General features: G+C 47.6%; 1 protein-coding gene across 1 annotated transcript; it reads right to left on the reverse strand.

Annotated features, from left to right (window-relative positions):
* Positions 1–997: 997 nt before the first annotated feature.
* Positions 998–2,065, reverse strand: LOC311285288 (trace amine-associated receptor 13c-like; the record flags this gene model as incomplete). The annotated part of the gene is made up of 1 exon (XM_084400882.1): positions 998–2,065. The coding sequence occupies one exon, from the start codon at positions 2,063–2,065 to the stop codon at positions 998–1,000; it is 1,068 nt and encodes a 355-aa protein (XP_084257008.1).
* Positions 2,066–12,019: the final 9,954 nt, after the last annotated feature.

Here is a 12,019-nt window from a genome sequence, read left to right on the forward strand (position 1 = left end):
CCATGATTTGACAAGTACCTTGTTACAATGATCCTTTAAATTCACTCTATTCAGATGATAATGCTAGCTGCATTTAGACTCCCACCTCCATCTTCAGCTACAACTTAGGATGTCAATGATTCTAGGCTAGTGATGTAATCTTTTTTACGTCTTCTGTGTATTGTCATTTGTATTAAGCCATTTTTTCTGTCTTACAATTGTGTGCAACTATCAAATATGTGAACTACTGTAGCTGATTTATTTTAGCAGATGGGTAAAATATTGCTGATCTCCTCGCTTTGTCCAGGCATGGCTTCATCATGCTTCAGTCAGTTTGACCCAGAACAAAATTGTACAAACAAACATAACTGTTGCCATGTATAAATAAACTATTGATGAAAGTTGGCCTGATTGAATTAATTTCAAACAGAATTTGAGCTAATCGCAAGATATTTTAATAAGCATAAAAATCCACAGCATAGTGAGCACACACAATTATTACACATAACTATTTTATATTTCTGCATTTAACTACTGTATGAAATGAGTTTATATAAGTACTATCAACATTTCTAGTACATCGTCCACATTTTGGGTTTACGGTTTCAATTTTCACAAATTTCAGAAATAGGATTGCCTTATCTCTGTTAAGGATACATGTCATGCTGCCTTGGAACATAAAAAAAAGATACTAGGCAGTGTCTGACAACGTCAGTCATCATTCACTTTCATTTCATCCCTTTTTTTTTTTTTTTTCATACAATGAAATTGAAATGTGACAGAGGCAATCATTCTGCCTGACATCTCCCTCAGTGTTTAAAAACAGATTTGGAACAACCTGAGGTTGAGTAAATGATTATCATTTTTTAAGGTTTGGTTGAACTCTCTCTCTTCATTATTAGGTTAATGTTGAGCACTAAACTGTATGTGTCATTCTCGCTCCTGAACACCTAAATACATATGACATATTCTGTAATAGCGGTATTTGTGTATTTGTTCACCCCCCTCCTCCCTTCAATCATGAATGACAATCTGTAAAAATGTCCATCAGAGAGGATGCTGGCTGAAATATTCGAAGAGTTAAGATGTGTTTAACTGATATTTTAAACCAGCGGTAAAATAAAGCATAGACAATAGGATTCAGACCTGAGTTTATATGAAAGGTCCATACTAGTAATGTCATTGTAATGGATGTAATTGTTGTGGGTTTTGTTAGAGAACAGATATAGAATGGAATAAAGCAAAGCAGATAAGCCGTCACAATGATTCCTAATGTCAGAGCAGCTTTACTCTCAGATTTCCTCCTAACTGAAACTTCCATTACACATTTTACACCATTCATTTGAGAGTTAATAATCTTCACTTGCTGATGTGCAACATAAAATATCCTCAAATATGCAGTGATTATGACAGTACATGGAAATAAGAAGGAAAATATCAAATCAATGAATCTCCAAGCAGGAGTAATCAAAACAATACACTGGCCATAACACATTGTTTTGTCTGAGATGTTAAAATATCCATTACTAATTACAAACCAAATAATGTAAAATGAACAGCAAAACCAGCAGAGACAGATGCTTATTAAAGTTTTAGTTATGGTTATTTTCTGTGGGTACTGTAAAGAGTAACACACAGCCACATAACGATCAACAGCAATTAATACTAAATTACTAAGAGATATAGAAAGGAGCAACCTAATGATAATTACAAACAGTCCACAGTAAGTGTCTCCAAAGTACCAACATGTCTCAATTTGCTTGATGCCCTCTACGGGTATCACAATAAGTCCAATAAGCAGGTCAGCCACAGCCAGAGAGAGAATAAGCAGGTTGGTTGGAGTGTGAAGCTTCTTGAAGTGAGAGATGGAGATGATCACCAGCAGGTTCAGAAACACAGTCCATGCTGACAGCAATAATACAAACACAAACATGACATTGTATTCATATTTAGAGCGTTTTCCCTTGATACATGATGAGTTGATGGCAGGAAAGCAGTATTGAGTCTCATGATCCTCTGTCTCATAGGCCATGAGTGAGTCTCCTCCTGTTAGGAGTTTGTTCTGCTCTCCTTTCTGTCCTTTCATTTATACAGTGTCTAGCTCAGGCTGGCCCACCCATTTTCACCCACTCTGATACTGCATAATGAAAAAACTATTATGGTTATGTGCTCTTACAAACTATTTGAACTCAAACGTACTCGGTTACTAACGTAACCTCTGTTCTCTCTAGAGAGGGAACGAGTATTGCGTAAGCTAGCTTACGCTGCGGGAAAGTCTCCTTTCACGAGATACTGAAGCCAAAAATTATCCTAATTTTTTAAAACTTGTCAACGCAGTGCGGCAGCCTGCAGACCTAGGGCAAGCGAGTCGCGTGCCCATTGGCTGCTCTGCGGCAACTGCAGCAGCCTATGGCTGAGCCTTGCGCGTGACGTCACGTCCAATGAGCGCGCTTGGCGCGCTTAGTGCGTCACAGCCCGTCATTAGGGGTGTGGCTTAGCGTATATAAGCAAGGAACAGAGGCTGCTTCGCTGGTTTCTGTCGCATGAAGCGAAAATGAGCTCGTGGCGAGAGCACGGCGGGTTACGCAATACTCGTTCCCTCTCTAGAGAGAACAGAGGTTACGTTAGTAACCGAGTACGTTCTCTTACGAGAGGTTCTCTCGTATTGCGTAAGCTAGCTTACGCTGCGGGAACACCTTTGTCAACGCCGTGCGCGCGCCCAGCATCCTGAATGAATTCCCATGGGGAGCCCAGGGGACGCGAAGCGGAGCTGGGCGGCCAAGATACCACAGTACATAAGCACATAATATGGGGCAGGGAGCGGCACAGCCGGTCCAACTAACACTTCCATATAGTGTAGCTCAACCAGTAGAGCTAAATCAGCAGCGTAGCCCGCGCACAGACAGTGGGCTGGCTTACGCGAGACTTAGACTGATAGCACTTTGGCCTGCAAAGCGGGGACTTCCAGGTTGTAAAACCTAACAAATGTGGAGGGGGAGGCCCAGCCTGCCGCTGCACAAATGTCATGAATGGGAATCCCACTGGACCACGCCCACGATGAGGCCATGCCTCTGGTGGAGTGTGCCCGAATGCCCAAGGGGCACTGCAGGTTTTTAGATGCGTAAGCAGCTGCGATAGCATCGACTATCCATCTGGACAGGGTGTGTTTCGAGGCGGCGAGACCCTTGGTGCGCCCACCAAACGAAACAAAAAGCTGCTCTGAACGCCTGAAGGCGGCGGAGCGCGAAATATAGCTTCTCAGCGCCCTAACTGGGCAGAGGAGGTGACTATCTGCCTCGCAGCCAGTATTCGGCAGGGCTGAAAGGGAAATGACCTGCGCTCTGAAGGGAGTGCCCAAAATTTTTGGGACGTACCCATGCCTCGGTCTGAGAATAACTTTAGAGTCATTGGGTCCGAACTCGAGGCACGCAGCGTTAGTGGATAACGCGTGAAGGTCTCCCACACGTTTTACTGAAGACAGTGCTATCAGAAAAACGGTTTTGAGCGTGAGGTATTTCATATCCACAGTTTCTAAGGGTTCAAAGGGATGTGCTTTCAGTGCGTCTAAGACCAGTGAAAGATCCCACATAGGAACCGAAGGGGGTCGCGGGGGGTTCATCCTCCTCGCTCCTCTAAGGAAGCGGATGACAAACTCGTTCCTTCCTAATGCGCGGCCCGGCTCTGAAACAGAGAGCGCTGAAATGGCCGCGACATAAACTTTGAGCGTGGAGGGGGACCTGCCCGCGTCCAGTAGCTCTTGAAGGAAGCACAATACTTGCGAGACCCCACATGTCTGTGGATTGAGCCCTTTGGTAGTGCACCATTTGTTAAACACAGACCATTTAGACGTGTAGAGCCGCCTCGTGGAGGGGGCTCTAGATTGTATGATCGTGTTCATCACCCCTTCTGGTAGGTCAGCATGTAATTGTTGAGGCTCCACACATGCAGAGACCAGTGCTCTGGGTGGGGATGCCAAATCGAGCCGCGGGCTTGAGAGAGAAGGTCTCTCCGCACCGGAATCGGCCAAGGGGCTGAGTCTGCCAATTGTATGAGTTCCGGGAACCAGGCTTGGTTCTCCCAGAACGGGGCTATGAGGAGCACTGTGTGGCGCGCTTTCCTGACTCTCTCGATGACCTGAGGCAGCAGAGAGACTGGTGGAAACGCATATAGCGGGCCGCTGGGCCAAGACTGGGCCAGCGCGTCCTCGCTCTTCGAAAAGAACGCTGGGCAGTGTGCGTTGTCTTTTGACGCAAAGAGGTCGACTTTCGCTCTGCCAAAGCGGCGCCACAGCGACTGGACTGTTTGGGGGTGTAGAGACCACTCCCCAGGGGGAACGTTGTCCCTGGACAGTCTGTCGGGACCCTCGTTCAGATGGCCAGGCACATGCGATGCTCTCAGAGAGCGCAGAGAGTGCTGAGCCCATACGAGGAGGCGTTCCGTCAGGGCGCAGAGTTGCTTTGATCTGACACCGCCCTGGCGGTTCACATAGGCCACTACTGAAGTGTTGTCCGTGCGGACTAGAACATGGTGACCATGGAGGAAAGGGAGGAAGTGCATGAGCGCTTTCTCGACCGCGAGCATCTCTAGACAGTTTATGTGTAGGAGATTCTCCTGGTCTGACCAGTGGCCAAAGACCGGTCTGCCTTCGAAGAGCGCTCCCCAACCTAGGTTGGACGCGTCTGTTGAGACAACTTTCCGGTGTGAAACCACTCCCATATTCACTCCCGTGTGATACCATTCGGCTGCTAGCCAGGGCTGCAGGGCTGAGACACAGACCTGAGTCACTCTGATTAGCGAGCCGCCGGTCGCCCAGGCTCGATGGGATACGAGCGTTCTCAGCCAGCGTTGAAGCGGGCGCATGCGCAGTAAACCCAGCTGAAGCACTGCTGCAGCTGAGGCCATATGCCCCAGAATGCGCTGAAATGCCTTCAGGGGAACCCGGTCGCCTTCTTTGAAGGATGCAGCGAGGCGCTGGATGCGGCGCGCGCGCTGCTCCGACAATCTGGCCGTCATCGCCACCGAGTCCAGATCTATTCCGAGAAAGGAAATCGACTGCCGGGGCGAGAGCGAGCTCTTGGTCCAGTTGACCGCCAGGCCTAGACCCTCCAGGTGGTCGAGTAGCGCTGTTCTGTGAGACACAAGTTCTGTCTCTGACTGCGCTAGAACGAGCCAATCGTCCAAGTAGTTCAGAATTCGCATTCCCTGACTCCTCAGGGGAGCGAGAGCCGTGTCCATGCATTTCGTAAATGTACGGGGTGCTAAAGACAGGCCGAACGGCAGGACTGTGTATTGATAAGCTCGACCGTCGAAGGCGAATCTCAAAAATGGCCTGTGACGGGGAGTTATCTGGATCTGGAAATAAGCGTCTTTCAGATCGAGAGAGATAAACCAGTCTCCTGGGCGAATTTGCGCGAGGATCTGTCTGGTTGTAATCATCCTGAACGGCCGTCTCATGAGAGCCTTGTTCAGATGTCTCAGATCTAAAATAGGTCTTAATGCTCCGTCCTTCTTGGGAACGAGGAAGTAACGGCTGTAAAAGCCTGACTCGCTCAGGGAAGGATGCACCTGTTCTATGGCCCCTTTTCGCAGCAGCTTTGATATCTCTGCTTGAAGCAGATGTGCTGTTTCCAAACTCACTTTCGTTTCCGTCTGCGCTAGAAAGAGCGGAGGGCGACGAGCAAATTGGAGCGAATAACCGTGTCTTATGGTGTTGAGCACCCATTCTGACGCGCCCTGAATAGCCTCCCATGCTTTTGCATGCATGGCTAGGGGTCGAATGGTCTCTGGGTTCAGATCGCCGCGTTGCGCGGGATGGGGAACCTGTATCAGAGAAGACGGGGCGGCGCGCGCGCCGCCGATGCTCGGACACGAGGGCAGAAGAACAGGGCTGGCCGACTGTGCAGACTTTAGTAGCTCGATCTCGGACGATGGAGCGTGAACTGCTGTCAAACAACCCAGGCGCGAGAGCGGCGTGGGGATTATGGTGTCTGAAAGTGGGCGCGCGTGCTCGTGAGCTGGCGCGGGATTTGCACTTATGACACGGCCAGTGTTTGGGGGCTTTATGAGGTTTGCAACCTGTCTGGCAGAGCGAGCAGTGGGCAGGTGTGAGCACAGGGCTGTGGGCACATTCCCTACACTTGATACTCGAGCGGAAAGTTTCCGCTTTAAGAGATAGCGCTCTGGACGCGTTGCCATGGGAACCTGGTCTGTGTGAGGCAGTGAGCACACGGGAGTGGGCACTTTTTCTACACTTAATACCCCTGCGGCTTGAGCCGTGGCAATTTGAGGTAACTGAGTGACAGAGCGAGCAGCGAGTAGTTGTGAGCACGGAAGTGTGGGCACATTTACTACATTTAGTACTCGAGCGGTGTGAGGCCGCTTTATGAGAGAGCGCTCTGGGCGCGTTACCATGGGGATTGTACTTGTGTGAGGCAGTGAGCACATGGGTGTGGGCACATTTTCTACACTTAAAGCACTTATACTCTTTTTGAGATTTATCTGGGTCGCCGTGAAAACGGCGTTTGTGTGCAGGCGAGCGAGTGTTAATACTGGCTCGTTGGCTGCGGTGTGTGCTGCTGCAGTAGCCTGAACATAGGGGACTGACAGAGCTGTGCGTTTTGATGGCGGTCCGGCCGTAGCGGGACTCAACCATCTTTTCCTCCTTGCGGATGCTAGGAGGACTTCGCGGGCTCGGGCTTCAACGCGATCTTGGGCCGCGGGCCCCGTGGGGGCGGCGGTCTGTGACGGCTGGTCGAGCGCGACCTGGGGCGATTGCCCTGGCGTCGCTGCGAAGCGCTGGGGGGCCTGGAAGAGCGCTGGTTAGAGCTGCGCACAGGAGGCTGCGTTTGAGGGCGGCCTGTGGCTGAGCTCGAACGGCGGGGCAGGAAGAGGTCCATCGCCTGCGACGCCTTCTGCACTTCAGAGAACCGATCCACAATTCCGCTGACCGCAGGGCCAAAGAGGCCGGTGGGCGAGAGTGGTGCGTTCAGAAACACAGCGCGCTCTGACTCACTCATGTCCGCGAGCGTCAACCATAGATGTCTGTCGATGACGGTGAGCGCGGCCATGGATCTGCCGATGGCTTGAGCAGCGGTCTTGGTAGCGCGCAGCGCGAGATCCGTAGCGCTGCGCAGATCGGTAAAGGCAGACTGATCCGAGCCCTTCTCGTCCAGTTCACGGAGGAGGTCGGCCTGAAGGATCTGAAGGATAGCCATTGAGTGCAGGGCGGAAGCAGCCTGGCCGGAGGCGGCGAAAGCGCGGCCGGCGAGAGCTGAGGTGGTCCTGCAGCCTTTAGACGGCAGGGCAGACTTTGAGCGCCATCTAGCAGACGGCGGGCAAAGGTGCGTTGCCACAGCATCCTCAACGGCGGGGATGCCGTTATAGCCGTTCTCGGCGGCTCCGTCCACCTGGGAGAGAGCCGAGGAGACTGGCGGGCGGAGTCTGGTGGAGAACGGAGCGTTCCAGGACTTAGAGAGCTCGGCGTGGAGCTCAGGCAGGAAGGGTGCTGACCTAGAGGCAGGCGCAGGGCGGCGGCTAGGCAGAAAAAACCCGTCAAGGCGATTGGGCTCCGGCTCCTTAGGTGGGGACCAATCCAGTCCCATTCTCTCGACCGCTAAAGTGAGGAGGCGGAGAAGCTCTGCGTCAACACTAGCGCGGGTTCGAGAAGACTCCAGAGTCGAGGGGGCGGAGCGGTGAGAGCCCGACCACTCCTCGCTGTCGGACGCGAGCAGAGAGCAGCTGTCAGCGGCATCATCTGCATCGTCCCCCAGGGCGACGGCAGTGCGGGCAGCGGCCGGCCGCTGCGCGTCGGTGAAGGGTGGGGGGGAAGGAGAGAGCGAGGCTCGCGGGAGAGGTTCCGGCGAGCGTTCAGCTGTAGCGTCCAGTTCCGGCGGCCTTTGAGAGCGACGTTTCTTCTTTCGTGGCCCGGAAGAAGCGGCCGGAGAAGGTGGAGTTCCTTCAAAGTTAGCGAGTCGAGCCCGTAGGGTCGACATCGGTAACTCCTCACACTGTTCGCAGCCGCCCTCGGAGAGAGCGCGAACAGCGTGGTCAAAACCCAGGCAGAGAGCGCACAGCACGTGGCGGTCTCCGTCGCTGAGCGAGGCTCTGCACGAGCCACAGGATGTGCGAGGCATTTGAAACAACGCCTCGCGCTCTTTTAGATGCAAGTGTGTCGCGGCGGACACACAAACACACAAACAGAGAGCAGAAAAGGATATATATGCCGGATGGCGCAGCAGGCAGGGAAGGCTGAAGGCGGCGAGCGGCCGGCGTCCTCAGGCTGAGATCCTCGGCGTGCTGGTCGCTGGATTCGACGGCGGCTTCCTCGGAGATCAGCGATGCGAAGAGCTTCGCTGAAGAGACAGAAATCAGCGAAGCAGCCTCTGTTCCTTGCTTATATACGCTAAGCCACACCCCTAATGACGGGCTGTGACGCACTAAGCGCGCCAAGCGCGCTCATTGGACGTGACGTCACGCGCAAGGCTCAGCCATAGGCTGCTGCAGTTGCCGCAGAGCAGCCAATGGGCACGCGACTCGCTTGCCCTAGGTCTGCAGGCTGCCGCATTGCGTTGACAAGTTTTAAAAAATTAGGATAATTTTTGGCTTCAGTATCTCGTGAAAGGAGACTTTCCCGCAGCGTAAGCTAGCTTACGCAACACGAGAGAACCTCTCGTAAGAGAACGTATCTATCTATATCTATATCTATATCTATATCTATATCCTATGCCACTGTTTAAACCTGCACAGAAACCATTCAAGCCACTGCTACCAAAGACTGTATCGCTAATAGCTCGACATTAGCACTCAAGCCGTCGGCCGCTAATAGCTCGTAAACTGCACTTTTGACGAAGTTTCTGGCTGTTTCTATTCAGCTATTTAGAATAAAAGGATGCACGCTGTACGTGTAACTGTGAGGGAACTAAGAGACGATTCTGAGAGAGTTGGGGGATCGTTTCCATTCAGAAATGATCACCCTATTCTTTTCGACTTTACCATTCACTGTTAGAGCTTTGGAGCCCTGGGGCTCAAAAATAATTGTCATTTGAAATTAATTTATTAAATCTCTTGATTATGATTAGACTATAAAGGCATCATTTAGGTAGTTATGCACCCAGGAATTGTGTGTGTGTGGGGGTGTGTGGGGGGGGGGGGGTGCGTGTGCGTCATACAATACTACAGTCATATAGATTATTTAATGAATAATGTCTATGTAGATTTCTATTCTACTCTTTAATCCTATAAATATAAATATTTTAGAAAATGTTTAGAGATTAAAAAACGTTTGAACTTGAATTAAACATTTTTTTTTTACCTCTGCCTCCAAACCATCATGGAACTTCTTAAGTGATTTGGAACACTACAGCTCTGCACACCACACAAATAGTGCTACTAATGCGGAGACCAAAGAAGTCTTGATTTATAAATCAAGCATCATGTTAGTTCAGGGAGGTAACATCAGTTATGCTTGCATCAGTTCACCCATGATTTGACAAGTACCTTGTTACAATGATCCTTTAAATTCACTCTATTCAGATGATAATGCTAGCTTCATTTAGACTCCCACCTCCATCTTCAGCTACAACTTAGCTGATGGATGTCAGTGATTCTAGGCTAGTGATGTAATCTTGTTTACCACTTCTGTGTATTGTCATTTGTATTAAGCCATTTTTTCTGTCTTACAATTGTGTGCAACTATCAAATATGTGAACTACTGTAGCTGTTTTATTTTAGCAGATGGGTAAAATACTGCTGATCTCCTCGCCTTGTCCAGGCATGGCTTCATCATGCTTCAGTCAGTTTGACCCAGAACAAAATTGTACAAACAAACATAACTGTTGCCATGTATAAATAAACTATTGATGAAAGTTGGCCTGATTGAATTAATTTCAAACAGAATTTGAGCTAATAGCAAGATATTTTAATAAGCATAAAAATCCACAGCACAGTGAGCACACACAATTATTACACATAACTATTTTGTATTTCTGCATTTAACTACTGTATGAAATAAGTTTATATAAGTACTATCAACATTTCTAGTACATCGTCCACATCTTGGGTTTACATTTTCAATTTTCACAAATTTCACAAATAGGATTGCCTTATCTGTAAAGGATACATGTCATGCTGCCTTGGAACACAAAAAAAGATACTAGGCAGTATCTGACAACATCATTCATCATTCACTTTCATTTCATCCTTTTTTTTGTTCTTTTTTTTGTTTGTTCATACAATGAAATTGAAATGTGACAGGGGCAATCATTCTGCCTGACATCTCCCTCAGTGTTTAAAAACAGATTTGGAACAACCTGAGGTTGAGTAAATGATTATCATTTTTTAATATTTGGTTGAACTCTCTCTTCATTATAAGGTTAATGTTGATCACTAAATTGTATCTGTCATTCTCACACCTAAATACCTAAATACATATGACATATTCTGTAATAGCGGTATTTGTGTATTTGTTCACCCCCCTCCTCCCTTCATTCATGAATGACAATCTGTAAAAATATCCATCAGAGAGGATGCTGGCTGAAATATTCGAAGAGTTAAGATGTGTTTAACTGATATTTTAAACCAGCGGTAAAATAAAGCATAGACAATAGGATTCAGACCTGAGTTTATATGAATGGTCCATATTAGTAATGTCATTGTAGTGGATGTAATTGTTGTGGGTTTTGTTAGAGAACAGATATAGAATGGAATCCAGCAAAGCAGATAAGCCGTCACAATGATTCCTAATGTCAGAGCAGCTTTACTCTCAGATTTCCTTCTAACTGAAACTTCCATTACACATTTTACACCATTCATTTGAGAGTTAATAATCTTCACTTGCAGACGTGCAACATAAAATATCCTCAAATATGCAGTGATTATGACAGTACATGGAAATAAGAAGGAAAATGTAAAATCAGTGAATCTCCAAGCCGGAGTAATCAAAACATCACACTGGCCGTAACACATTGTTTTGTCTGAGATGTAAAAATATCCATTACCAATTACATACCAAATAGATACATGATGAGTTGATGGCAGAAAAGCAGGCTCATAGGCCATGAGTGAGTCTCCTCCTGTTAGGAGTTTGTTCTGCTCTCCTTTCTGTCCTTTCATTTATACAGTGTCTAGCTCAGGCTGGCCCACCCATTTTCACTCACTCTGATACTGCATAATGAAAAAATTATTATGGTTATGTGCTCTTACAAACTATTTGAACTCAAACGTTCTGGGAAAAAGTTTTTAGATAAACCTGAAAGAGCTGTTGGAAGCTTATTAGTGATGGTGACGTTGAATTCGTGGGACTGTGGTGTAGTTCGTTTATAGCCTACCTTTAACTTTTTTATTCTGGCAATTGCATTTGGCTTCAAAATTCATAAAAGTTTTTGATACATTTGATGAGAGATTTCTCTCGCGTCTCAGAGAGAAGAATGCTGCGAGCACTTCCGAAATTCTGCGGGATCGTGCAGAAGGGGGATTAGGTGTTGGACGCAGGAAATACTAAAACCTGTAGTTGGCAGTCGTGTTTCATGTGGCCATACTGACTAAGTATGACGAAGACAAAGTTTTCTTTTGCCAGTTACATAAACAGTCACATATTCTTCATAAAAATCCGACTCAAACGCGCATCATTTGTCTTATTTTTTTTCTGTGTACTTACAGTAGAAGAGACGTGATGTATGATAACTGAGTATTATAACACAATAATTTGCGAAGACCTTTGAAGAGACCGAGAGCATTTGCACAATATCATTAACTAGTTTATCTAATTTTACATTTAGTTCCTTTTTGCATCTGAACGTTTTAAAGAGCTTTAACATGGTTGTAATGCGCTTTTCTGCATTACTGTACAGTACTTTTTATATTATCATGTTTCCCTTATAGGCGTCAATTTCGGTGGGGATACACGTACCCACCAGATTTCGTCATGAGTCATTTTGTACCCACCACTTTTAACTTCCGTCCATATTAATTTGACTTTTGGTTCGATTTTTTTTTATCGTTTTCAGTGGTTATGAGGAGCAATATGAGAGAGAAATTTGGTAAT

Source organism: Rutilus rutilus (assembly GCF_951802725.1).
Source record: "Rutilus rutilus genome assembly, chromosome: 25".
NCBI lineage: Eukaryota > Metazoa > Chordata > Actinopteri > Cypriniformes > Leuciscidae > Rutilus > Rutilus rutilus.